Genomic DNA, 27,476 nt, shown 5'->3' with positions numbered 1-27,476 from the left:
AAAAAAAAGTTTTTTTTTTAATAACTGCAAAGTTTTTTTTTTTTATTTTGTTGGATGTAGATCATCTAGAATACATTGATTAAAATAATAATAAAAAAAAAAGGTTTTTAAGGGATAAGTGAAGAGAAATAAAGAAAGTAAGAATATTTACAGGGGGATTTTTTTTTTTTTTTTTTTTTTTTTTAGTGTGTTGTGATAGGTAGGTATAAAATAGATAGAATACAAGGTGGATGATTTTTTTTAAGAGGTGAAATCACGGATCAATGCCTTGATGGAATCGATGGTACCAAAGACACAACCAATGATACCCAAGAACAGGGTAAGAGCACAGAAAGCAAGTTCATACCAAGGCTTATTACGTACACCTGTCAACTTCAAGTAACAAAGAATAGGCAACAAAAAGACAAGACCACAATTAGCAAGAGAACCAATCAATCCCATAAAGTCATCAAAGTAAGGAATGAAACAAGCCAATACCACAAGAATACCCATGGTACACGTACGAATCACAGCACGACCCACCCAAGCACCAAAGCGACCATAACGTTCTTCAGTACAGTTGGAGAACTTTTCAAATTCAAGAGAGAAAGAGGTGGTGTAAATGGGAATAGCAAAGATAACATGAATGGTCATGACAATCATCGAGAGTGTACGACCCACACCATCAGGCAAACTGTTATAGATGGGGGATTGAGTGGCAGAACCAAAGGACCAATAACCGGGAACAGCAGTCAAGAAATAAAGTGCAGTACATGTACTGAGACCTGCAATGACGGCATATTTCCATTGATGAGGCTTCTTTAAGGCATGTTCCACATGAGGGTAAGTGTTATTACCACCAAATGAGAAAGCAATGGTAGAGAGTGCAACGGGGAAACCTTCCCAAATGACACCACTATGTTCAACAGGAAGAGGGCTAGCATTACGTGTCATAGGACCTTGAATGAGTACAACAAAGACGGCCATCATGGTACAGAGAGCACCAATAGCAGCAATGGCAGTGACTTCCTTCAATGTCTTTAAGACAAGAGAAGGAATCAAGAGAAAGACACCCCAGATCACAACCCAGACCTTGTAAGAAATAACGTTGCTAGTGTTCTTTAAGAGATCAACCATGTTACCAGAAGCTAATACAAGATAAAGTGTGGGACAACCAAATAAATTCAAAATGTGAAGAGCAGAGGCAACAATGTAACCAGGCCAACCGAAAGCAGCAGTACCAATTTGCTTGTAGTCATGGAGACGATGACCGGGTTTATAGTACAAACAACGGATAAGAACAATACCAGAGTAGACGGCCATTGCATAAGCAAGACATAAAATTAGAATACCTAACCAACCACCTTCGGCAAAAGCTGCAAAAGAAAAAAAAAAGAAAAATGTCAGTGACATGCGGGAGGGGGGGGGTGAAACTATAAATTAATATATACCTTTGGGGAGACCAAGAGTACCAGTACCTGCAACGACACAGACGACGTTAAAGTAAGCGGTCATGAAGTTACCTTCACCGTGACCAAATTCATTAACAATACTGGAGGCTCTATCTTCTTCAACATAATTGTCAATGGTTGTCTGTTCAACCTTGAATTTCTCGGAACCCACACTGGGAGCATAATTAGGTTCTGCCATTAAAATTTAAAAAAAGATAAAAAAAAAAAAAAAAATTGAGTGATCGACTGGGTGGAAAATATAATAGAGAAACAAAAAAAAAAAAGGAAAATTAAATTGAGCCCCCTTTATATACAAATAAAATTTCCAAGGAAAAAAGAATTGTACCACATGAAACAAATCATGAGCTACTTTATTTAGGATCCTCCCCCTCAAAATAAAAGCTCCGCGAGATTATTTGACTGGTTCTTGTTGTGCGGGGGGCTTTCTATTACTAAATACCGCCTTTCTTTTAACCCATTAGAAGCACCGGATGACCCTCGATTGATAACTATTACCATATACGATTTCAATTGGTTCTCCACCCACTCTGCATTTAGAGTTCCGTTCATTTTCCCACATCTAAACCAAACTACAGATTAACTTTTTTTTCTGCTATAGATCGCAGGTATCACACATTCGTGGAACAAATAGAAATAAATTTTACCCACACTCATCTCAATTTCCCCTTGTCTTATCAGTTTTAAAAGGTCTTCAGGGTGTAAAGAAAAAAAAAAAAAGGGAGTTTGCAAAAAGTGTAACTTTAAATAATTTCCTTTTATATTCCTTTCCATTTTCTATTATTTACAGTTCCGCTGTAAACCTATCACATAAGAAGCCATCCCTCTGTCAATTTTTATTTTTGAAAATGCCTCTTATGGTATATTTATGCTACAAGTTTATTGTCTCCACAAAAAAAAAAAAAAAAAAAAAAAAACTCAAAATTAGTAGCTCCAAATAGATCGCCCTATTTTACTTGTATTGGGTTTTCCCTGTCTAATAGATGAATTTATTTTTTTTTAAGAAAAAAAAAAAGTCCGGGAAGAACCGTGTTCATGTGATGATATACCAATCAAGCCAAATCCTATCCAAACTAAAAAAAAAAAAAAAAAAAAAATTCAAGCCAGTGCTAAATAAAACTGTCAAGTGGGGTATTTTTTTTTAGCGTTCTAGCCTTCATTTTTTACGGGATCAAAAGCTGCAAAAGCATTGTTTAATCTCTCTACTGCTTCTCTTAATTGTGCATAGCAACCAAAAAAAAAAAAACTCCCTTTTCTTCCGAAATGTCCTTTCATGTTACTTTTTGTACTCTGTATGCATGTCAATGCATCTCATATAAACTTTTTTTTAGTTCACAATCTTATCGACTTTATGAAATAATTAAAAAAAAAAAATGATAAGACGGGTTATTGGGATATCTGATAAAAAAAAAAAAAAAAAACGGCTGATTAAAAAAAACTATTACACACAACCCAATCGAAGTTTGGTTCTACTGAGATCCAAAACTGTCGTAATCTAATCACTTTTGATAGGATAACCCCACTTATCTTTTGTTACACACAACTTGGCAATATGCAAACTAATAACCCTAAAAAAAATACCCACACTTTTTTTTTTTTTTTTCAAAAGGATATCACAAAAAAATTAAATCGAGTGTATATGCACGCCTGTTTAAAAAAAGAAAAAAAATTAGAAAAAGGTCAGGTGACTCCTTGTACGTTCTAGAAAACAAAAAAATTAGAAAAACAGTTTGTTGATTGTCTTAAAACTCTGTACAGGTGGAATGCTCTTTAAGAATTTTTTATTTTCAGTTACGGCTTATTTGATTATCCATGATTTAGTCCTATACTACTGCTAAACGATTATCATTAAGTGTCACACACTCTGTCCCATCCGTCAAAAAAAAAAAAAAAAAAGGCCATGTGGCAAACAGAAAACGAACCCTTATGTCTGTCTGACGTCAATTACGTAGTGAAAAAAAAAAGGGAGGGAAGGGGAGAATGATGATGAATGGAATGCCATCCTATAGACTAGTGATTATAATAATAAAAAAAAAAAAAAAACTTTATTCTAACAAACAATTCACATATCAACCACCATGATATTTTTCAATGTGAATAGTATCATATAAAAAAAGCAAAAGGCACATACTTCTTCTTTTTTTTCTTCATTATTCCATCACCTTATGCATTGTCTCTTCTTATTGTTGGCAATAGGGCTTGTTCATGGTCATCAAACCATGAACCCCGATACCCATTCTGACCGCTTCACCATCCAATTCAAATCCTCTCTTGATGACCCACTACTACTGTACAAAGACCATGATCGCTTTCTGAACTATTTGCAATCCCAAGATATGATGCACCATGTACGTGTCCGTTACAATTACTCTAGTGTTATCAATGGTATGTCTATTCAGCTCGTACAACCCGACCTGACCGCAGCAAGTGCCAAGGACCCTATTGACTGGCATACCACCTTGGCCAATTGCCCTTATATCCTACGTTACTGGTCCGGAAAGACCTACCAAAGACCCAAGACGATCAAGGAGATCCCCCTTATGCACTCGGAAACGTTTCAACAAGATGTCCTCGATGCTTATTTCGGAAACAGTTCTGTTGTGCCATTGACTGTCGATGGTGGAAAAGCCAATTTACAGGACGCGCATATCTTGACGACTGCGGATAGAGCACATCAAAAGGGTTGGACTGGTAAAGGAGTGAAAGTTGGTATCATTGATACTGGCATTGATTATACTCATCCTGCCTTGGGTGGTTGTTTCGGGGTAACAATTTTTTTTTTTTTTTTTTACATATGATAACATGTGTGATCTTATACGACATAAAAAAGAAGCCTTTTTTTACTGACACTGCCCCTTTTTTTCTGTAGGATGGTTGCTTGGTTGCCTATGGACATGATCTTGTAGGTGATGCGTATGGTCAAGGTAAGACACCAAAAGGCACCAATTTACATAAGAAAGCTAATTTTTTTTTTCTTTTGTAGCAAGCAAGCAAACGAAACCAGACAATGACCCATTGTAAGTTAAAATTCGTGTCATGAATAATCTATTTTTAGCTCATATGTAATTTAAAAAAAAAAGGGGATCAATGTGATGGTCACGGGACTCATGTCGCTGGTATTGTCGCTGCCAATGATACGCTCAAGGTAAATCTATAAAAGAAAAAAAGTTAGAGATAGGCTGAGATCTAAAAAAATTTGAGGAGTACAGGGTTTTCAAGGTGTCTCGGTTGGTGTAACTCTAGGTGCCTACAGGTAAAAAATGAAAAAGATACGCAAACCCAAAAAAAAAACTGACGTCGTATATAGAGTGTTTGGGTGTAATGGGGATACAGATGACGACATTATTATTGCAGCAGCGTAAGTGAACACTTCCTCCCCCCTTTTTTTAATAACTTTTCTAACAATCAGTATGTGCATGCATTGTTTTTTAGTGAGATGGCTGTGAAAGCGGGCATGAATGTCATCAATTTATCCTTGGGAGGTGGTTATAGCGCTTGGCAAGAGGTACCCTATTTTTTTCATTTACATTTCATAACACATTTCTAAATGTCTTGTTTTTTATAGGATCCGCTTGCTGTGGCTCTATCGAATATAGCAGGAAAAAACATCGTGGTTGTTGTAGCTCAAGGAAACGAGGGAACTGATGGTAAACCTCCCCTTTATTATTATAAAAAAAAACGTGGGATATACTAAACTCAGGAGTAAATAAAAAAAGGCATTGCTCGAACTCCTTCACCCGCTATAGGAAAAGGTTTGATTTCAGTAGGATCCATTGATAATGAAGAGAAGTTAAGTCAAGTCATTCAATCTTCAGATAATGGCATCTACGGTAAACCCCCCCCCCATACACACCTACTTAAAACCTTTTTTTTTAAAAAACCATTTCTTTCTGGTTAGAATATCAATTGACTGGAGGAAATACCTTTACGGAAGACAGTGATCCGTTGGTTCTAACGACCTTGAGTAGCACTGCTTGTGAACCTCTTATCGGTCAGAACTTGACAGGTCAAGTCGTTATGCTTCAAAGAGGTGCCTGTGATGACCGTGTAATGGCAGACATGGTTTATAAAGCAGGTGGCGCTGGTATCTTGATTTATAATAACGACACGGATATTTCAGATAGCACACAAAACTACGATACACCCATTCCAGTAGCCGCTTTGGACTTTGAACGAGGTTCGGACCTGATGAACATGTTATCCTTGTATCATCAAGAAGCGCCCTTTACTATTCAATTTACTGCTAAATTGGTCAAAGTCAAATCATCCGGTCGTGCTTCAGCGTATGTATTCTCACCCAATCAATCAAAAAAAAAAAAAGGACATTTTCTGAATCCTCCTCCTCCCCCTTTTTAATAATAGATTTTCTACTTGGGGACCTGATGCAGAGGTAATAAATAGCCTTCCACACACCTTAATGCATCACTAGGGTTTATTAATAACCACATTTTGTAAGTAGCTTCATTTTAAACCCGAGATTTTAGCAGTAGGTGGGTTTGTCTTTTCGACCTATCCGGTGAGTATGGGAGCCTATGCGACCATGAGCGGAACAAGCATGGCTACGGTAAAAAATAAATGATACTTATTCAAGGTTGACTTACATAGACTCACTAAAACGTTCTCAATGCAGCCTTATTTAGTAGGATGCATTGCCTTATTGATGGAAGCGACCGGCATACGTGATACCGCCACAGTTTTAATGAAACTAGCTAATTATGCAAAGCCAATTACAGCCATGACAATGAATAGAGGAGAGGTTTTAGAATCACCCATTAAACAAGGATCGGGATTAGTACAGGTAAAAAACAAAGTTTTTTTATTATTGGGTTAAAAAAAAAAAAAAAAAAGAAACTGACAGTGAAAGCAAAAGATTTATGATGCGATTTATGGTCAAAGTCTAGTCTCGCCTAGTACGATTTCTTTAAATGACACAGAGTTCTTTACAAAACGAATTCCTTTGGACCTGGCTAACCTCTCGAATAATTCGAGAATCTTTTCATTCAATTTTGTCACTGCTGTCGGTATCAATGGTAATAACATCAAACATGGATAGATAAAATATGTCTGTATAAATATTTAACATGGACCTATCAAAATAGGATACAACTTTTCAGAAAGTGCTGTACCGTTATTAACACCGAGATACTATATTGCTCACACGAATGTCACCTTTGAACAGACATCCTTAGAATTAGGACCTTATGAGTCTGCACAAATCGAGGTGGAGTTTGGGCAACCCATGATGAACGTTCAGCACTTGATTCATGGTGGATTTCTTAAGGTGGCTGCGGGGAATGATATCACCCATGTGCCGTTTTTTGGTTCGTTAGGAAATCAAAAGGATCTACCCATTTTCGATAGAGCGGTGAGTAACCCCATGCATCCTTAACAAAAAAGAAAAAAACTAACATTGGTTTCTGTGGTGTGTGTGTTTGTGTGTATGTGTATTTAGGCGGGGTATCCTTACATTGCGGATAATATGGGCGTTAAATCTACCGAAGACTCAAAGACTGAATTCAATCTGGCGTACGATGCAGTGACAGTATTCACACGCATTGGTAACCCTACATCGCATATTCAATACCTCGTTTTGAATGGTACAACAAACGAGGTCTTGGGAGAGATTCCGTTAGGATCCAACTCATATATTTCCAGAAATGATCATTCGCCCGAAAATTTCGATTACATTTTGGGCTGGCGAGGTGGCATAATTCCTATTAATACATCATTGGATGGGCCTCAGGTCTTGATCTCTGTACCACCCACTCATCCCAGACCCATCTCGATCAATGTCCATGGAAACGATGCCTTGAATATTAAGCAGAGTATCAAGGCAACTCAGGATCGTGTACCCGTTGGTAGTTATCGTATTCGTGCCAAGGTCTTGAAAATTTTTGGTGAGGCAAGAAGGGCAAAGGATTGGGAAACTTGGGATTCTCCCTTGTTTAAGATTATAGGATAGTTAGTACTACTAAATAAATAAAAAAACGTGAATCATCATCATCATTTTTTTTTTTCAGTGTTTAGTCATTGGTTGTTTCCTAATGTAATTTTACATACGGGAAAGAACTGGAAAAATCAATGGACATCTTTGTATTTTTCCCAACTTATCCCCTTGATTCTCAGCCACTGTATTGCCACTCCGCCTAGGTCTTTTTTTTTTCCTCCAACCTTGTCCTTTATATAAATTTTTACTAGATGTTTCTTTTTTGTCTCTTTTCTTTTCTACACTTTTATAATTTTTTTTTTACAAGAGGCAAACAAATAAGCTAAAAAAAGAGCACTACTGTATTTTTTTTTTCGTCATTGTACTAGTAATATACCCTCTTTACCAAAAAAAGACAGATTTTTTTGTTTGCTTAGCGACGAATAAGAATGATTGAATTATCAGAATATGGAGAAAGAGTGATTGATCGTATCAACATGATTGGTATGTGGATAGCAGTGACAATGTGTGTTCGAAATTTTATTGTTTGTCTTCGGCAATATCGACGTACACGCGGTCTGATGTAAATAGAATATTTATGAAAGTGTCGATAATGATGACTAAAAAACGATGGCTCTCTCTCTCTCTCTCTTTAATATATAGTCATTTGATGAACATTGCTCAAGTACTAGTGTTTTTCATTCATCGTTTTATCTATGGTCTTGTTCCATTGTTTGAAATCACAACATGTGCTTTTTGGCCATTACTTGTTTCGTAAGCTTCCTTTGTAAAATTTTCGGTACCCCCCACACCCCCCTTTTTTTTGTTCTGTAAAAAAAAAACTAACATGTCATTATTTGTAGTTTATGGCATCTAAGTATGTTGCATGATATCATTGTTTTTTTTTTCTATGGAAAAAAGCACTAACTAAAACAACTCTCTTATTAGATTATCTCCTTGTTTATTCAATCATGTTCAAACGACTCATTATTTTAGAGTCAGACCGAAATTCGCTTTGGATTAAAATTGTTGGCATTGCTTTGATTACCATTCGATTTGCAGATTGGCCTTATGAGCTTGCGTTTCATTCGCTTCAGCAACAATTGATGTCACAAGAAGTTGAATTTGGTTCAAACTGTCTTGCACAATGGTAAAATACTCTTTTTTTTTTATTAATTATGACAAGAAACTGACCTGGCAACCCTGATTTTTTTTTTTTTCGTAGGGGAACAGGTGTCATTATTTTAAATTTCGTTGCTGATTCGCTAGCAAATATATTTCTTAGTGGCATGTTTGTTCGAAGGTACACTAAATATTAACTTATAAAAATAAAGCATTCAACTAACACACTAGCAAAAAAGACTATATGTACATATCCGAAACTCTCGCTCCATCATGAGCCATCGTAACCAAGTGATTGAATATATTGCACGAAAATCCTTGATTTGTTTGATTTTAACCTTTGTTGTCAACCTAATTATGAATTTATTCAAGGTGACAAAATTCATTGGCAACCGATCCGATGTAAGTAGTAGGATTTCTCCCCCCTTTCCTTTGGGATGAAAAAAAAAAAAGAATGCTAATAGATAAAGTTTTTAGGCATTTACAGTCTATTTCGAGATCATTGAATCCACACTGCTCGTGGAGGCTTTAAGAGTAGATTACACACGTCTCCCTGAACAATCCTTTTGTGAGCATTGTGGTATGGTCCTTCACAATTCCCGAAACAGTAATCGCAAACAACCAAGCGATCAAACTCATACAATGCATATGCCCGCTCGAACATTTGATAGGGCTTCCAATTACACTGAATTACCCTATCATAGTAGATCCAACGACCGTCATGAGAATAGTAGTCATCATGTACATATTCCCTCTACAGCGCCAATGACATCCGATGTATAGTTAAAGAAAAAAAAAATCCCGGTGTACTTTTTTTTTTTCTTTTTTTTTAAAAAAAAAAAGAATTCCAGCAGGCTGGGAATGTATCAATTTTTTTTTCCTTTTATACTAAAGCATACCGCATTATTTTTCACTTTCTTCATATTTTAATGTACTATCTTTTTTTATTATTGTATCTCTCACTCACTCCTTGTTTCTCACTAAATGAGCAAAACCCCCTTTTGTTCAATCTTATTACTACTATTACAATCTAAAAATTAACCTTTTAGCTCTCTCTCTCCTCCCCGGTCTCCCCCCCCCCTTCTTTTGTTTTACATTATATATATATATAAAAAAAAAACGTTAAAAACAATAAATAAATAGGGGTTAAAGAAGATCATCATCTAACGTTTGTAATTGGATTCGCAACTGCCATATATAAAATAAAAAAAAAAGTAGCGAACATTCTTGTAAATATAAATAACGTGAATAGATTGCTTCGTTCTCTTTTCCTTTGTCTCACTTTTTTTATATATATTTATTTTATATATGCGTTATATCACTATATATGGTTGGTTATTCTTTTTAGCTGGAAATCAAGTTATTTCTCCATTGAATCCTTACTTTTTTATTCAATTTTTTTTTTGTAGTTGCCATAGCAAGTCTTTGTCTGGCTCATGCGCAAGATACCACCTACCAGGTAATTTATTCATTGAAACATGACGTGAATAGACAACATGGTAGTAAATTGGGTGTTCGTATGCAAGGCAATGACAAGATCTACATGCTGGACAACACAAAGAGCCTGGATCCTCTTGTGCATGTAGGCACTGCACCTTCTTCCTCTGCCTACCAATTTGTACTCTTGGATGAACATGATACCCTGATGGAGGCTGAGCCATTTTATCGCTCTCCCCTCACAACTTCTGTCCTCTATGACTTTTACGGGCGTATCAAAACGATTCAAGGAGAACCTGACCTTATACCACGTGTGCGCTATCAAAATGGCAAGGGAGACCGTGTCTATCCCAAGGGACTTGATCGTTCTCAAAATCATTTGACGACAGAAATCCCCACTTTACATATCCAGTCACCCGATTACCATCAGTTATTGGATAGAGTGTTGGAAGATGTGCGTATCACTGTTAATCTCACACGCATCACATCCAGCTCATTAGAAACCTATCGAAATGTCAACCTGGAGCTGAGTGGCCAAACCTCGCGACTGTTCAATAAGTTGTCCTATAGCGTGCTAATGGACAAGAAAGAAAAGGAGTCGCTCAATGGCTATAGAAAATTCAAACTTCGTGCTTGTGCAACAGACCCTAGTTATCTCCGCGAAAAAATGTTTTATGATATTTTGGAGGCTTCTGATTTACCTGCTGCTAAGGCTTCATATATCAGGTATATATATATATCTATTTTTTTGGGGGAGAATGATCACCCTTTACGTTTACAGTCTTTCTAAAAAAAGCTTTATTTTTTTTTAACGGCAGGTTGTTTATCAATGAAGAACCGCAAGGTCTTTTTTTGTTTGTTGATAACTACAAGAACCCATTTTTCAAAAATGTGCTGGGTAATAACGGTTCCAAATACGAAAATGGTGCATTGTTCCAAGGAAGTCTGCAGGAAAATCCATTGGCGGTGGGTAGACTCCAGTCCGGTGCCAATTTAGGTTATTTAGGATCTAAGCCAACCGACTATTTCGAACCAACGACCAATCGTTCGTCGTATTTAGTACTCGAAGACGCTGGTAAAGGCAAAATCAAAGATGATTTAAAGGAATTGGTCAAGTTCATTGAATTCATTCATAAGGCGGAAACATCGAATTATGACAAGAAAAACACACAGAAAAAATTAACCCGTAAATGGGAACGCAAGTTTGATGTCTCCTTGTTTTTAAAACAGTAAGTTTTTTGTGTGTGTCTATTTATATAAAAAGCTTTGTTGTATTTATACCCTTCCTTTTTGTTTAGTATGGCTTTTGAAATACTGCTGGGTCATAACGATGGGTATATGGGCGCAGCACATAACTACATGCTCTATCATGATCCTGATCAAAAGGGCAGATTTATTTGGATCGCCTCCGATTTAGACCAAACATTAGGAAGCACACTGATGGCCCCGCGCCTATCGTCTACCGGTTCAAAGTTTGACAAATTAGATCGTTATGGACTACTAGAAAAATCAGACGTGCGTCCCCTGGTAAAACAGTTATTAAAGATTGATGCATTTAGACACCGTTTCTATCAAATATTTAAAGACATCCATGACTCGTTATTCAATTCGGGCGCCATCGCAACCCACTTGGCTTACATGAAAGAGTTTATTAAGGAAGATGTTGCCTGGGACAAGACATGCGATTTGACCCGTCCAGATCTTTTCATTAAAAACCGTACAGAGTATGATAGACAGGTCAATGAAAAGGTCTTACAGTTACCCTTGGGACCCGATTTCTGGAGTAGAATTAACAAGGTTGAATTTCATGCGGCCATCAATGGTCCACTACAGAAAAATCCTTCCCTTGTCCCCCTCGCTGACTGGTTTAAAGAAACCGGTCAGTCTTTAAAAGAGTTTGTCTCTTCTTTAGAATTTAAACAGTTGACACAAAAATAAATAAATTTAATTGGATAAATTTTCCTCTGACTTTGTAGCATGGGGAGAGAGTGCCAGGCCCCGCCTGGTTCAAATTATTTCCCTCTCTCTCTCCATTTCACTTTTTTAATTTTAACATGGTATGATCTTCTTTAAAAGAAAATGACACTGCATGACTAAACGTATTTTTTTTTTTCGAAATAGTCTGGTAGAATCGTCGCACAAATCCTTGTCTCATTAGGTTCAGTTGTTACAAGAGCTTTTGTTGCCGCATACAAACAAGCTGCTGCCAGTAAGTAGGAAAGGAGTTTTTTTTTTTGACACAGCCGATTCATCTTAATAACAATAGATGCCGGTAAGAATGGAGGAGCTGGAGCCAGTGGTGGCGGTAGTGGAAGAGCCGGTACAAAGGAAGCCGTGATGGATGCATTGACTCGTAAGACCGGCATGTCGGTAGAAGAAGCTTGTCAAATTCTTAATGTGACAAAGGAAGCCGATCTCACGAAATTAACAAAAGTAAGGGCAAACCTTCTTGATGGCTTGAAAAAAACGCATGGGCTAATATGTTTTTTTTGGCTCTTAGAATTACGACCACTTATTTGGAGCCAACGATCCAGCAAAGGGTGGTTCATTTTATATTCAATCCAAGGTGGTCAGAGCAAAAGAAAGAATTGATATGGAAAAAGCACAAGAGTTAAAACATAAAGCAGCAGAGGAAGCAGCAGCAGCAGCAGCAAAAGAAGCCGAAGCACACACACCTCCACCACCACCTTCCTCATAAAAAAAAAGTGGATTTTTTTTTATGATAGATTTACGTATATATATATATACACGCAGCAAACATCTCTTTTAGAAATAAAAAATAAAAAAAAATGTAAGAATGAGATCTTGTTTTTTAATTTGAAGAAGCGGGATGGAATAAGATTATGTGAGGATGGGGAGGGGGGATGGAATAACGATAGAAGAAGAGGGATATGATTTTTAGGCTCCTCTGCATGATCCGAAAGCTATTTTAAAAAAAAACACAAATTTAGTGAATAAACGCCATTTTGCAGAGATAAAACAAACAACAACAATAATAAATAAGCACTTACTAGGGAAACCGCATACGGAAGCTGCAACAAAATATGCAATCAACTAACATAAACAGAGAAAGAAGATGAGTTATACTTGGCGATAAAATAAACATGCGACTTACGAAGCAGACCAAGACAATCATGGCCATGATCTTGCTGTTCTTCCACCACATTGCACGTTTCAATTGAGTACTTCTCTTTTTAAAAGCAAATGCTTGTTGATTCAAGTTATCGGTCTTATCAACTAACAACTCAATACGTTCACCTCTTTCCAACACTCGCTCAATATTATGAACCATGACATCTTTTACTTGTTCAATTTCACCATGGACCTGCTTCAAACGATCTGCACTAGGATTTGTTGAAAAGTATTCCTATGAGAATACAAAAAATAAGTCATCCGTACATCTTTATGGTGTTCTACGTCCTTTCCACATCATTGGGGGGGGGATTATATTTTACCATTTGCTTTTCAATCACACGAGAAAACTCATTTAATCCATAAGGGGGTGCCTCAAAGGCTCGGCTTTTACCATAGGTTGTCAAGAACTTTTCCTTTAAATCTTGGAGGAAAATAAAAGGAATACGGCGACCGAAGGAATCATCTGCCATACACATGTAGGTGATACCATCCTCACAGATGTAATGAAACAGATATCTTTATGAAAAAAAAAATGTTATTCCCGCTTGTTTATTATTGTTTTTTTATATCCTGTGTATTTTTACCTATCATATACATAGGTAAGTTTGGAATTGTTGGGTGGAATTTTTTCAAGAATAGCTTGAGTGACTACATACATTACAATTAGCCTCTCTCTCTCTCCTTCTCTCCTTTTCAAGATGGAACAAATATAAAAAAAGAATAAGGCCCTTACCCGTCGCGAAATTGCCACTACTGTTCGTATGTTCTGCTAAAATGGTTGAACCACGTGCAACAAGACCGTAAATAAGAGACATTGCTTTTTATTTTTTATAATTGGGGAGTAACAGAAGAAAAATAATAATAATAAAAAAAAAAAAAGATACAGTGCAGATTAAAAAAAAATAAAAAATAAAAACCCTTAATACAGGACAATCTGGTTCACGTGATTGTTCTTCATTACAAAATGACGTACATCCACTGTATCTGAATTGTGTCACTGAACCGTCATTCCAACAGTATAAGGTTTGAAGTCGACAGAAAAAGTAGACCGACGAATTGCGGGTGGAGCGTGGGGAGGCTACTTTCTCGGTTTGAAACCTTGATTTGCAGACGCTAAACAAGTTTAAACATACAAAGTAATGGCAGGCTCGATGTTATACTCATCAAATAGATAGTAAGGACTCTTACCAATACTGTTCATTGTACAAAATTTTATTTAAAGTTTTAAGTTCCTGGTAGCAATCTGCAGAACAAGCGCCTGGTAGTATTATTGTTAGTGTATAATACAGCATAATCGGAAATGAAAGTACGTTACCTAAATTCGAACTTTTGTCAGGAAGTTTGAAAGGTATATTTTCTGTTCTTCTCGAACCAAAGGAATGCTGCAAGAGCCAAATTTGATCATTTTGACCAACTCTTTACTGCCGCACATGCAGTAAAAAGATATGTGAGCCCCTGTCAAAAAAATAGGTTGAGTATTATGTGCTAAAGTTTGTTTATACTGTTAACGTACCAAAACATCTCATGGCAACACAACAATATACAGGTTTGTTGCGGATGGTGGTTTTCATATAACCGGTAAGCTATCGCATATCTGAATACTCCAGATCTTTTCTATTCTCGGTCGGTTTTTTCAACTCAATAACATAAAGGGCTTTGTGGGTTTAGTAAATAGTCGAAACCCGCCATCAGCCTTTTTTTGTTGGGTCATTTTTCTTTCTTCACCATCTTCAGCAATCACTCGAAAGAGAGTCAATTTCTTAGAGCCAATCGAGGCCTCAGCCTCTGCCTTGGTGACATTTTCTTTTTCTACCAATAGGTCCACTGTTAATTTAGCCAGCATTGAGCTGATACCATATCAAGTGACACAACGTTGCTTTTGTTTTGTACTTTTTTGTGATTTTACCAGTAATATGAAGATTTGACGTCAAAATGTAGCCGCCTCCATGGAGATCAAAATGGTCTTAAATTTTCTAAATTAGTAGGGTGAGATGTTATTTGCTATTAAATTGCAGATCTGTAGACACAACTATGATCAAAGTAGTTTATATTAAGAAGTCAATATTACAAGCTAAAATTATTCTTTGACTGCCTGATACATGATTCTTTAATCGGGAGAACATCATTGAAAAAGAATTTAAGGAATGCTTGGTATCATAAGCATGTAAATCGCATTTAAACAAAGGATAAAATCTTGACTGTATAAATTCAGCCATAAATTCTCGGACTATAATCTAAGACCACTCCATTCTTCATTTTTTTTGTAAAAGTAAGACTATTCAAAGATAGCATGCTTAGATAGCAAGTGATAAGATAATCGCCAAATTTATTAGACACTGAAATCAGAAAGGGCGAATAGTCATTGTTTTTCTGTTTTTTCCTGATTTTGGAGTTTCATGACGACGGTTGCGACTAAATTCACAGGTATCATAGACAACAGACTTAAATATATCTGCATCAAACACATTTTTGTTAAGGACAAAAGGTTGCACCGCTGTACTTTCCGAACTCTCTGCCGGAGAAGCAAGCGAATCCCGAAGTTGGCCAAGGTGGTCCTGTATATTGTCCGGTGATGATCTTGCGATGTCCTCAGCACGACCCACTTCAGCGAGCATGCGATCAAACCGGGAGACAGCATTAAATACATTTGCTTCATTTCCCATCACTGTATCATCATCCGTTTCCTCCGCATCATCGAATATATTTCGAATACCTCGGATGGTATCATAAAAAGCTCTAGTTCGAGCACCCAGAAAATCGTCAGGGGGTCTTCTACCTGGATCAAGAGCTCTTCCCAAAAATCGGCTTACTTCTTCAACTTCTTCATTTTGTCGTTTGACAGATGATGAGATACTGATTTCCGCCCCCACCTCCTCTGTCTTGGTATTGCTCTTGAAAGCCTCCATCAGTTCTTTTGCATAAATACGATCATCTTCCACACTGGACATATCCGGAACTATTGTCATAGGAGGGATCTCACCATTATTTGCCTTTGCCGCTTCCACAATATCATTTACGACAGAATTGCATGTCTTCAACTTTCCCCCGTTTTTATCGGTAAAATAAATCGACATGAGACAGTTGGGTCGAATGCTAAGTTTCTCTAGTGAAAATAGACGTATTTTAAAGGTTGGTCTAGAATTGAGGTAATCGTTTTTGCCAGTTTTGCCACCAAATTCATGGGTATAATGGAATCCAATAGTTTTATCCGTCACTGTCTTCTTGTTTAAAACCACGTGCGGGTTGCAGGACTTTTTCTCATGGTAAGCACGATCTTTATCATACGATTTGGCACATCCACTACGTCTGTCCTGAACCACCTCGAAATTTCGAATCGTACGCGCATTAGAGATCCCACCTATCATTTCCCGTATCTTACATTCATGTAAACCAAGATGTTCCAGCGACAAGGACTGGATGTGCAGGTCGTTTCTTTTGGATTTAAATGGGTCGTTCACTGGGCGTAAACGGTTACCGAGTTGTATAATTCCTCTAGCACGATCCAATAAATGTTCAAGATATCCCTCAGGTATGGGTGGTGCAGCAGATGTTTCTACAGGAGGTGCTGAACTCTCCCCTCTTTGATTAGATTGAAGGCCATGTCGTTGTCCAATATCTGCCATTGTCCTTGCAACGGAATCCAACACAGCAGCAAGTGTATCGCAAGAACTAACAACTTCCTCATCCGTGTCTATTACAGGTTCTTCCAAACCGTTAACCGTATTAGCCTGAATCATCCCTAATCCTTCTTTAAACATATTACGTCGTACTTCATTCATCAATTCACCCGTTGTTGTCATGAAATCAAACACTTCTTCCCTGCCCAGAGCACTAGTTGTATAGTCTGTATCATAATTAGGTTCTTCCAGTTCATTGTCTCTACATTTTTCAAACATGCAGTAACTAAAGATCGCTTCTTTTAAATGTGTCAATGGCAACAAGAATTCCTTCGTTTCATTCTCGTTGATGATGACACGGGTTAATGTTATACTGGTAATATTCGTGTACGGTTTGTAAGCAAATGCAGTGGGTCGTGATATCATGTGGGTGTACCATCGGTTATAGCCCAAATCCAATTTTGTCACAGTTGGCATATCACTGATGATATTGGCGGGACACATGGGAAGAGAAGTATGACTACGACCCCAACGGAAAACGGCTGTTTTTAAATGGATTAGTAAACCCACATTGTCTAAACCGAAGGAAGCCTTGCAATCCATCCTGAGCTTCTCAAGCGTATTTTTAAATCCAGAACAAATAACAACCATGGATCCAGTTTCTTGATCCTCTGATCCTGTAATAGAGATATCATTCAAGGGTGCTTTGGCACGAACTAAAGCCGATAATAATTCAGAGATGTTCAATCGGCTTTGGGTATCTGTTAAAGCTAATTTTCTAAGCCCGGAAGTACCAAACACAAACTCTTTACTCCAGATGTTTGGCTGGGGCATATCCCACTGTGACCCCACCAATGTTTGTAAGGGCATGTCACGAGGAACGAACTTGATGTCCAGACTGCGTAGGTTTGGAAAACTATCAAACATGGACCGCATAAAATGCGTGACGTTGGTAACCATCACAGATTTCATATCGATATGCGTTAACGTATGGTTGGTATCGAACACACTGATTTCGTAGGACGGCCGAACAACCAGCGATTGGCGTAGACTCTGTAATGCATCCACGTTTCCTACATCCACTGCAAGCAAGGAAGCATCGGCGATTTCGCAAAACTGTAATTCAAATCCAGTCATGACAGTCGATTGTTTCAAAATGGAATTGAGTTCATTAAATGAAAAGGTGCGAGGAAGATCTTTGTGAACATTCTTCTTCTTTTCTGAAAAAGGGTAGTGAAGTCCCACTAATTTAATTTGGGGTAATTCATTTAAAATGGCTTTAATGTCTTGGATTGACAAGTCCAGTAGGTATTTACCACCTAATCGTATTGTCATGAGTTGATTCTTGTAATTGTCCATAATATATTGAGCATTGACATTGTCAATAAATGTTGGTACATGTTGAAGATAGCGGTAAGGTTTCAGTTGCTCTGCCCAAAGGCTATTGCCCTGTGAAATTAAAATCTGAATTTCCTTGACATGGTGACATCGGGTCTTGATACAGGTTCTATTGGCGAAACGTAAAAGAATGGCGGTATCCACATTGATTTTTTGGACATGAGGTGCAATGCATGGTGTTTTGTCCAGACAATCGGCAAAAAAGTTTATGTTTTCTTTGGAAGCCAGTGTGATTTCTCGAAAGACATACGAAGCAACCTTTAAGAAGTCGGAATTCACAAGTCGACAAGTGGTTCTATCTTCCAGACTGAGGTTATCCAAGATCATGTACATTACTTCCCTTGGAAGATCCCATAACGTAGTTGTAGACATGAGAACGTGTGAGGTAAAGAAAACCAAAACAAAACAAAAAAAGAAAATTCCAAAATAAAAATAAAATTAAAGTAAAACATATGCAGCATTCGAAATGTAACAGCGATATAAACCTGTTTGACGGGACAAAAAAATCATTTAAAGGTTTTCGTTCTCTTAACCATGTTTGATACTCTGATGTCAATTCGTTATTTAGCGTCTTATGTATACAAATTAAGTGATGATACATATGCACACGAAAGAATCTATTTAACCATTAAGTTTTAGAAACAAATATGAAGATGTCTTGCCGAGTTTTTGCTCCACCCTGGGTTAAATAAAGATACATGAACAAATAACTCTTTGGAGATATGTCACAATTATTTTAAAAAAAGTGCCTTGACGCTCAGGTAGATTGACGTTACACACGACCGCGACCTCAGTAAGCTTTGTTTATCTTTTAAATGATTATAGTTGAGCTGCTAAATACATCCTTCGTCGATTTAGCAAAAACATTTTTGTAAATTTCTTCTCTTTCCTTTGTTTGATATTAGAAATATGCACACTTTTATTTACCTTCGTATACTGAAGCATTTACACAGTCAAAAAAAAAAAAAAAAAAAAAAAAAAAGGGGAACAGGAATACGAAAAGCAGCAAGAGGAAGCTGTGCAAGCATCTGTTGATTCGAATAAGCAGTCCAGAAAAATGTGAGGTAGTATATTAGGCTATTATTAACAAATGGTGAGAGAGAAGAACTCAAGGTGCAAAAAGAAAGGATACACTTGAAGAAAATCAATAACCAAAAAAACACGCAACATAGCACCTCTCAACCTAGGGGTGATAAGCCGATCGTGTGGTTTCGGTGGGCACTCAACACCCAGGAGTGAAATATATGCCCATTACAATTTTAAGTTACAACAACATCTTAAACAGAACATTGGAACAATTTACGAAAGGTACACAGTATCTATACCCGTCACATTATTTATGTTGGGATAGAATAAGCACACGTTTGGTAACATTCTTGATAAAATCAAGAATCAACCTGCGTTTTCCTTCCAAAGGTTATCTTTAGGGTGTAGCTGTTTGTGATTTACTACGTCTTTGAATGTCCATACAGCTTGCTTAATGACTTTTTTTAAGCAGGATTTTCGGTACTATGTAGAAATGTCGTCCTGTAAATGAAAACACAAGGATTGTCGTTTTTAAAACAAAAACATTATGCACATAGTCCTCATCCTAAAGACATATAGACTGAGCTCAACAGTCTTAAATACGCTAGCATGATTGTAAAATCAAAGGTCTTACCAACTATGAACAGGCTTTATCCAAAGCATGTGAAACTATTACAGCTTGTTACAATCATGGTCCGTAGTAGTAAGTGAAAAAATAAATTATGCTAGCTACAAAGATTATCATTAAACATCGATAAGACCTGAACATGCCTATGGTTACGAAAATAATATAAAAGCATGTGTTGTATGTCCTATTTTTTTCTGTACCAGTAGTTATATCAACCGAACCAATTTCAAGCTCTTTGACCGACTAATGTTAAGACACAGTGAACAAATTTTTTTTTCGCAAAATATTATGCTCCACTATTAATACTTGCTACTACTGAAACGCTGATAGACAATTACCAAGGTCAAACTTGCTTGTAGAGAAAGAGAGGTGGCTATAGGGTGATTAATGTAACAGAGGTTAGACACGAGAGTTAGAATTTGCGATGCAAATGCTTCCTGTAATATATCAGTGCTGTTATAAATACACTTGATGAGCATGAAATGTCAGGTTGTCGCCTCATCTTGAATAATGCCCCGCTATATATATATATAAGGACCAAAAATAGCAGACATTTGCTCTTTTCTGAACCCAATTGAACTGTTTGAAAGTTAAACGTGAAGGATTCACCGCAGTTGATTATATCATTGAATCAGCAGCTGGTCTTTTATTTTCACCGATTTTGCTTAACCTACCTCAACCGACAATGTATACATGAACAGGAACCAACGAGACATATATTTTTAATGATCGACAAATTTTTTTTTCACCAACCGACATCAGTAACTGACCGTATTTACCAACCTAACTGTTACTTTAAATGATATAACGATTACTGATCATCATTAATCTTAATAAGCATAAGCGTTTTGATAGACAGGGTACAACTTAAATGATCATTTGATGAAGATTCCTCCAGTCTCTCCTTTTACGGTATAGCATGTCAAATATTTAATCAACTAATTTCTAGTATTGAGTAAGAACAAATTTTGGCTTAAAAGTATACTCATTTATGATTAAAATGAACAATTTTCCTGCTACCATTGTTAACAATAGTCTAATCGAATTCGTGTAACAAGAACACACACACGTGTCCCTTACTTTACAGCCTGATATGAATTGTGTTACAAAGGATATGTCTATCTTTTACGTTGGTCAATCCTTCTTTTATGAATTGCTATGAGGTGAGGTAAGGCGATTGTAAGTAAGGAAGTCTGAACGGAGAGCGAATGAAATTTATGGTCGAAAAGAAAGTCTGGATTTCCGGCCCATACATTTCTACACAAGGGTATAAAAAAAACAAAGATCCAAGGGCCGTAAACGGTATACACTGGTAAAAAAATATTTTAGTGGCTCCGCCTCTAAAATTGGAGTTCCGATCTGAATCACCTGTAAAAGACGAAGTACAGGATTAGATAAAGAATCATATCATATAAGCAAACACTCAACTCATCCTGATATGAACTCATTATCGTTTATTGTTTTTATAATGAGAAAAATAAATGACGAAAACTCCCAACGCTTTCTTTTAAACGTTTTTTTATTATTATTATTATAATTGAGCTGAGTATACAATTGAGCGCCACCAAAATAAAAGCTTTGTGCGCTAATTGTGAATTGTTGAAAACTATAAGTCATTTCATTTGGGTTAAGTTAAAAAAGAAGAGAATGATATGTCATATGTGCTATAATTATTTTGCCATTCAATGGAGAAAGCATATACACCGGAAAAAGGATTTTACAACGACAACTGACAGCTCCAATTTTTCATAATGTTATATCATATGCTAGGGTAAAAAAAGAGACACGTGGACGAGTATTTTCTAATATGCATTTATACCATATATTTTTGTTGGTATAATGATCTAGGTGAGCTGAATAACTAACTCTTTGATCTTTACAGGAAAGTAATCAAAACGAACAGAAAAATAATAAATATCTCCATAAACCCGTTGATGTAATGCACAAGCTTTAAAAAGTATAACAAGCTACCAACAAAGCAATACTTTATATTTCTAACTTAAATGAACTGTCAAATGGGATTATCAAATAGAAACAATAGATACTATATGTAACTGTATTTAGGCAAAGCATACATATACGTCTTTTTTTACATCTTCATAATTTTTACGATATTTACACATACATGATTTATGTTATAATGAGATAGCTTGTATTAAAAATTGACTGTGAATTGGATGAGCCTTCAGTGCGTCTATCAGAATAATCAATGTTTTAAGTATAAAGCACCCCAGATGAACATGCATCTGATGATTCACTTATTGAGTATTTGCCATTACATGTTTTGGCCATATGAACCAAATATCACATATGTTGGAAACCTCTTTCCCCCCCCCCCCGTGCAGACAAGGAGAAGGATTGACAAACAAGAGATCGAACTTGAAACGAGAAATCAATTGCATAATAAACTTAAGACAGGGTTTTGAGATATAATTTTTTTTTTTTTTTTCGAGTGAGAGATAGCGTCCAAATCTGGAATTTACTTTGAAGGAGCTTCTTTGGTAAGCCCAAGTGATGAATCCTAGTTGTATCAAATTACTATATTAAAAAGTGTAGATGAGGAAAGAGTTTATGATTCCTCTTGTCTAATTTTTATTTTTATTTTAACTTTCGACATAACCAGGTAGTACACTACTATTGCTAGTCTTTGAGCCCTGGGAACTTTGTCTGAGAATATTGCAAAAAAAAAAGAAAGGTGCCTCAAATTAATTTACAAGTCGCACCAATTTTTTTTTTTTTTTTTTTTGCTAATGGTACCAAGTTACTGTAAAAAACCTTAAGGGAGGGCATGAAATGAATACTGTTTTAGATGAGAGTTGTTTATAATCATTTTTTGAAAAGAAGAAGTAAAAAAAAAAGTCAGATATCTTATGATCGATTGATAAACTTTTTATTTATTTGTAAGAATCCTATTGTAAAAAATCCTACAGTCTGATTAGAAAAAAAGTGGATAAACTTGAGGGTGTGGTACAAGACGGTTTAATATTTTAGCCCAATAATTATATCAAACATCCAATCAGAAAGGGTGTTCACTAACGCGGGGGATGTTGGGATTTAATGTTATAAATAATTCAGGGTATTCCCGTGTTATATTACCCTTCCCTCTTTCTTTTCTTTCTTTTTCAAAAAATCAGAATCAGACATTTCAATATGCTTTCTTCCAAGTTCATTGCCAAGCCTAACGTTGTAGCTATTCAAAAGGTAAATAAATTAAAAGCTTGTGGCTTTTTTTTTTGTTGATTGCAAAAAAAAAAAAAAAAAAATACTTACCCTTTCTCTTTCACTTGTTTAGCTTGCTGTCCGCTCTTTCACCTCCATTCCCGTCCCTGCTCCCGTTGAGCAAAAGACTGTAAGAAAAGCTGATTGGAAGCAAAAGCAACACAATAAAAATAACATGTCTCATTAACGCGGAATAAAAAAAATATATGTAGATTTTCCCCAAGAAGTATGGAGGTAAATACACTGTGACTCTCATCCCTGGTGACGGTATCGGTCAAGAAATTGCCCATTCTCTCAAGGATGTCTTCAAGGCTGCCAATGTCCCTGTTGAATTTGAGCAATATGATGTCTCTGGTTTGACTTCTGAAGATGATAGCCTTTTCCAAGAGTCTATTGAATCTCTTCGTCGTAACAAGGTTGGTATCAAGGGTACTCTCTTCACACCTACCTCTCGTTTGGGCCACAAGTCTTTCAACGTTAGCATGCGTAAGGATTTGGATATGTACGCTTCTTTGTCCCTCTGTAAGAACGTCCCCGGTGTTTCTTCTCGTTTGAGCAATGTTGATATTGCCATCATTCGTGAAAACACTGAAGGTGAATACTCTGGTTTAGAGCATCAAGTAAGTTGTGTTACCCCTACCCCATACTCTAAAGCCAGATTTTAATTATTTTGCGTCTCTACAGTCTGTCCCCGGTGTTGTTGAGTCTCTCAAGATCATCACCCGTAACAAGACCGAACGTATTGCTCGTTTCGCTTTTGATTTCGCTGTCAAGAACAACCGTAAGAAGGTTACCATTATCCACAAGGCTAACATCATGTGAGTAATACGAGAGAGTATTGTGTGTGTGCGTGTGCGTGTGCGTTCTGAGTGAACTAATATTTTTTTCTGTAAATAGGAAGTTGGCTGATGGTCTTTTCTTGCGTACTTGTCGTGACGTTGCCAAGGAATATGCTCACCACAACATCGAAGTCAATGACATGATTGTCGATAACACTGCTATGCAACTTGTTTCTCGTCCTCAACAATTCGATGTTATGGTCATGCCCAACTTGTACGGTAACATTGTTTCCAACGTCGTAAGTAGCTTTTTATTTATTAAAAAGAGGAGTGTAATATTAACCAACTGTGAAATATTAAGGGTGCTGGTTTGATCGGTGGCCCAGGTCTTATCCCCGGTTGTAACATTGGTCGTGAATACGCCATGTTCGAACCTGTAAGTACTTTAATTTGAGATATACACCGAATTCCTATTAACCATAAATATGAAGGGATGTCGTCATGTTGCTCTTGATATCCAAAACCAAAACTCTGCTAACCCCACAGCCATGTTGCTTTCTGCCACCATGATGTTGAGACACTTGAACTTGAACGAACATGCCAACAAGATTTCTTCTGCTGTTTACGGTACCATCCAAAAGGGTGAATACAAGACTGTTGATATTGGAGGAACCAGCACCACCAAGGAGTTCACCAACGCCATTATCCAATCTTTGTAAAAAAACTAAAACTAAAAGAACACATTGACATTTATATATTATTTCCCTTACATTTTTCTAAATTAAAAAAGAATGAAAAAAAAAACGATATATATATATATATATTTATTTTATTAAAAGAAAAAAAGATAATAATGGTACAACAGGTATTTAAGCACCTCCTCCTTTTACTTCACCTTTGGGTTCTTCATCTACTAAAGAAGCTGTGAGATCAGGCGCATTTTGCAATTCATTAACCGAATATTGCCTGGATTCAGATTGCATACCTCGTTGTTTTTTATTTGTGGGTTCATCCCCCTGACTACTAGGGTTACTGGGTAACGGGACATTGGCCTTGGGGACAGGCTCGGTGGACTTAATTTTTTCATACCAACTCTCGGATGATTGCCCATTCAAAAAAGCAACAATCTCCACCGTCATATTATCACATCCAATACCACCTGAACCTGTTTCTTTGGCTAAACAACTATCCATCAATCGTTCACAAATCTCCTTTAATGGAACACCTTCTGTCACATGCTTTCGAACAAATGTGGCTACTTGTTGATTGCTTAAGCAGTCCCAAATTCCATCACAAGCTAACACCATGAATTCGTCTTTGGGAGTCAATTTGTGAACAGTGATATCAGGGTCGGCTACAATGACACTCGCATGTTATTATCAAGGGAAGAAAAAAAAAATTGCGTAGTCTCTATTTTCTTTTACCTGTGACAGCTTGTTCTTCGGCTGGGAGGTGCTTGGCTCCTTTGAACTCAAAATCACCTAATGCTCTTGACAATGCGAGATTGCCTAATTTATAATGAGTCAGTGCTGACTACAATAACAAAATGTGTGTATATGTGTGCTACCATTGACACGTCCAAATTCTACGTGACCACCGGCGTTTGTGATACGTTCTGTTTCTTTAGGGTTGCCAGGTTTGTGATCTTCAGATAGGGCAATGGCCAGACCCTGAGTACAAATGATGGCACGAGAGTCACCTGCATTACTCTTTACAAAAGAAAAAAATGGATTAATAGTCAATTCTTTAGAAAAAAAGATGTTTTTTTTTTGCTAATTTACCACGTATAATTCGTTATCCTTTGTCAATAATGCAACAATGGCGGTACATCCTGACGTTTCATTCTTAAAAAACGGGTCTATGATTCTTAAATTAATACAGGCGCACTTTAATGTCCTTGTTTTCTTTCTTTTATCATCACCTTCACGAAGATCCGAATCAATTTTGAAGAAACCCTTTCGGAGCGCATTTTCAATTTGTCCCTCTTTAAAATCATCAGAATCCAGCACATTTTCAAAGAGTTTCTCACTGCTGTATTTGGCCACATTGGCACCTTTTTGTAATGTTTAGTCTTTACTCCCATGGAACTTTTTTTTTTTTTTTTTTTTTTTTTTTTTTTGGTTTACCTCCGTGTCCATCAAAAACAGCAAAGAATGCAGCACCGGTCTCCTTGTACTGTAAAATATGGGTATGTGCATCTTCCATGGCTACATTAATAGGAGAATTAAATATACAAAATACGTATAACAAGAATTTATCTTATTCTTACATATTCTCCAACCTTGCATAGAGGAAGCTCCATACATTAAACGCTCATCCTTTCCTTCTGTGGAATGCTTTGTTGTAATGGGCGCAGAGAGTATTTGGCCCATATTATTACCTTTGAAAGTAGTAAACAGTATTGTAATAAAGGGGAAAAGAAAAAGAAAATAAAAATAAAAGAGAGAAAAGCGACGTGTCTATCTTTGTATTCTGTATTATGTGTGTGTGTGTGTGAAAAGGGAATTTTTTTATTTAAGCCTCAATTTTCGTACCATACAGCACTGGCAACTATCGGTTTTTTAAAATATATGGCGTCAGAGTTACATGCATGATTATTGTGGACAATGGAACCTCACTCTTTGTCACAATTAGGCTGGTGGATATTTAGCGATTACAAAAAAAAAAAAAAAGCAATCGGCGATCACAAAATAACCAAATTGGCAGTTATAAAAAAAAAAAATAGAATTGGAAATTATAAACAGTGCATCCAGAAACGAGATTCACGTTGTCGGTTAATGCTATATGATTTTAGGTTTGATCGATTGCGCGTAATTACACTGTACTCTAAATTACGTCACCATTGCTTTACGTTTTACAACGTTTTCGCAGAGTCAAAATTTTATAAGCAATAAATGTTGTATACAATGAACGGCTTGGGAAAAGAGTTTGAGTATATCACTTTTCAATTTTGTCGTTTGAGATGACGACAAAATTCATAAATATCGACAAATCGAGTGCCATTACAAGCTTTATCAAAGATAAAACCTCACTTCTTGCATCAAGTGCTAGCACTTCATCTTTTCTCTCATTGAGGATCAAAATAGCTTAACAGGGTTTAGCTCAAACGAGGAAACGGAGGAAATATATAACTTTATGACCTCTAGCTTCGATTATTCGAATCACCTGCTGTCTCGATTTGTAAAAACTAAAATTATCCAACACCAAATACAGCGGCTCCACCCCCAAAGTTCGTTTTCCAATTTCATAAATTCGCTTTTGTCGCAGCCCAAAGTTCGCTTCTTGATTGGTCAAAGTTCGTTTTTTGTAAATCACCCAAATTCGCTTTGGTGGCACCCAAAGTTCGTTTTCACGTCAGAAGAGTTCGCTTTTAAAAATTACAGGATTATGAGATAATGTTATGAGAGATAATGTTATGAGAGATAATGTTATGAGAGATAATGTTATGAGAAAAAAAAAATGTTATGAGGAAAAAAAAATGTTATGAGAAAATGTAATGAGAAAATGTTATGAGAAAAAAAAATGTTATGAGAAAATGTTATGAGAAAAAAAAATGTTATGAGAAAATGTTATGAGAAAAAAAATGTTATGAAAAAATGTTATGAGAAAAAAAAAATGTTATGAGGAAAAAAAAATGTTATGAGAAAATGTTATGAGAAAATGTTATGAGAAAAAAAAATGTTATGAGAAAATGTTATGAGAAAAAAAAATGTTATGAGAAAATGTTATGAGAAAAAAAAA

At 36.5% G+C, this 27,476-nt stretch overlaps 8 protein-coding genes across 8 annotated transcripts; 4 read left to right on the top strand and 4 right to left on the bottom strand.

Moving 5' to 3' along the window:
• Positions 1-161: 161 nt before the first annotated feature.
• Positions 162-1,690, bottom strand: EV154DRAFT_505699 (transmembrane amino acid transporter protein-domain-containing protein). The gene is made up of 2 exons (XM_051601197.1): positions 1,431-1,690; positions 162-1,355 (listed from the first exon to the last, which is right to left on the bottom strand). The coding sequence occupies exons 1-2, from the start codon at positions 1,627-1,629 to the stop codon at positions 241-243; spliced, it is 1,314 nt and encodes a 437-aa protein (XP_051458543.1). The 5' UTR covers positions 1,630-1,690; the 3' UTR covers positions 162-240.
• Positions 1,691-3,613: 1,923 nt separating this feature from the next.
• On the top strand, positions 3,614-7,410 carry EV154DRAFT_480527 (peptidase S8/S53 domain-containing protein; the record flags this gene model as incomplete). Its single annotated transcript, XM_051598336.1, has 16 exons — positions 3,614-4,213; positions 4,318-4,372; positions 4,436-4,465; positions 4,529-4,593; positions 4,658-4,701; positions 4,756-4,806; positions 4,881-4,953; positions 5,014-5,095; positions 5,165-5,278; positions 5,347-5,731; positions 5,811-5,838; positions 5,908-6,012; positions 6,079-6,246; positions 6,319-6,478; positions 6,548-6,813; positions 6,901-7,410. 16 exons carry the CDS (start codon positions 3,614-3,616, stop codon positions 7,408-7,410), a joined length of 2,736 nt encoding a protein of 911 aa, XP_051458542.1.
• An 861-nt stretch (positions 7,411-8,271) lies between these two features.
• Positions 8,272-9,639, top strand: EV154DRAFT_198662 (uncharacterized protein). The gene is made up of 4 exons (XM_051594327.1): positions 8,272-8,524; positions 8,600-8,677; positions 8,736-8,898; positions 8,974-9,639. The coding sequence occupies exons 1-4, from the start codon at positions 8,346-8,348 to the stop codon at positions 9,277-9,279; spliced, it is 726 nt and encodes a 241-aa protein (XP_051458541.1). The 5' UTR covers positions 8,272-8,345; the 3' UTR covers positions 9,280-9,639.
• A 149-nt stretch (positions 9,640-9,788) lies between these two features.
• On the top strand, positions 9,789-12,707 carry EV154DRAFT_462992 (coth protein-domain-containing protein). The gene is made up of 7 exons (XM_051597607.1): positions 9,789-9,826; positions 9,906-10,659; positions 10,752-11,162; positions 11,232-11,832; positions 12,055-12,142; positions 12,200-12,366; positions 12,434-12,707. The coding sequence occupies exons 1-7, from the start codon at positions 9,805-9,807 to the stop codon at positions 12,629-12,631; spliced, it is 2,241 nt and encodes a 746-aa protein (XP_051458540.1). The 5' UTR covers positions 9,789-9,804; the 3' UTR covers positions 12,632-12,707.
• A 236-nt stretch (positions 12,708-12,943) lies between these two features.
• On the bottom strand, positions 12,944-13,544 carry EV154DRAFT_419082 (synaptobrevin-domain-containing protein; the record flags this gene model as incomplete). The annotated part of the gene is made up of 2 exons (XM_051595876.1): positions 12,944-13,300; positions 13,389-13,544. The coding sequence occupies 2 exons, from the start codon at positions 13,542-13,544 to the stop codon at positions 12,944-12,946; spliced, it is 513 nt and encodes a 170-aa protein (XP_051458539.1).
• A 1,770-nt stretch (positions 13,545-15,314) lies between these two features.
• EV154DRAFT_505670 (uncharacterized protein) lies at positions 15,315-18,521 on the bottom strand. Its single transcript, XM_051601196.1, has one exon. The coding sequence runs from the start codon at positions 18,453-18,455 to the stop codon at positions 15,411-15,413; it is 3,045 nt and encodes a 1,014-aa protein (XP_051458538.1). The 5' UTR covers positions 18,456-18,521; the 3' UTR covers positions 15,315-15,410.
• A 4,289-nt stretch (positions 18,522-22,810) lies between these two features.
• EV154DRAFT_505669 (isocitrate dehydrogenase, NAD-dependent) lies at positions 22,811-24,588 on the top strand. The gene is made up of 7 exons (XM_051601195.1): positions 22,811-22,938; positions 23,030-23,086; positions 23,169-23,576; positions 23,641-23,774; positions 23,854-24,034; positions 24,097-24,171; positions 24,227-24,588. The coding sequence occupies exons 1-7, from the start codon at positions 22,888-22,890 to the stop codon at positions 24,452-24,454; spliced, it is 1,134 nt and encodes a 377-aa protein (XP_051458537.1). The 5' UTR covers positions 22,811-22,887; the 3' UTR covers positions 24,455-24,588.
• Positions 24,589-26,339, bottom strand: EV154DRAFT_505663 (phosphatase 2C-like domain-containing protein). Its single transcript, XM_051601194.1, has 5 exons — positions 25,862-26,339; positions 25,517-25,788; positions 25,303-25,444; positions 25,160-25,243; positions 24,589-25,089 (listed from the first exon to the last, which is right to left on the bottom strand). Exons 1-5 carry the CDS (start codon positions 25,938-25,940, stop codon positions 24,605-24,607), a joined length of 1,062 nt encoding a protein of 353 aa, XP_051458536.1. The 5' UTR covers positions 25,941-26,339; the 3' UTR covers positions 24,589-24,604.
• Positions 26,340-27,476: the final 1,137 nt, after the last annotated feature.

Source organism: Mucor mucedo (assembly GCF_025094135.1).
Source record: "Mucor mucedo strain NRRL 3635 chromosome Unknown EV154scaffold_36, whole genome shotgun sequence".
NCBI classification, from domain to species: Eukaryota; Fungi; Mucoromycota; class Mucoromycetes; order Mucorales; family Mucoraceae; genus Mucor; species Mucor mucedo.
This window is presented reverse-complemented; position numbering and strand designations above follow the sequence as displayed.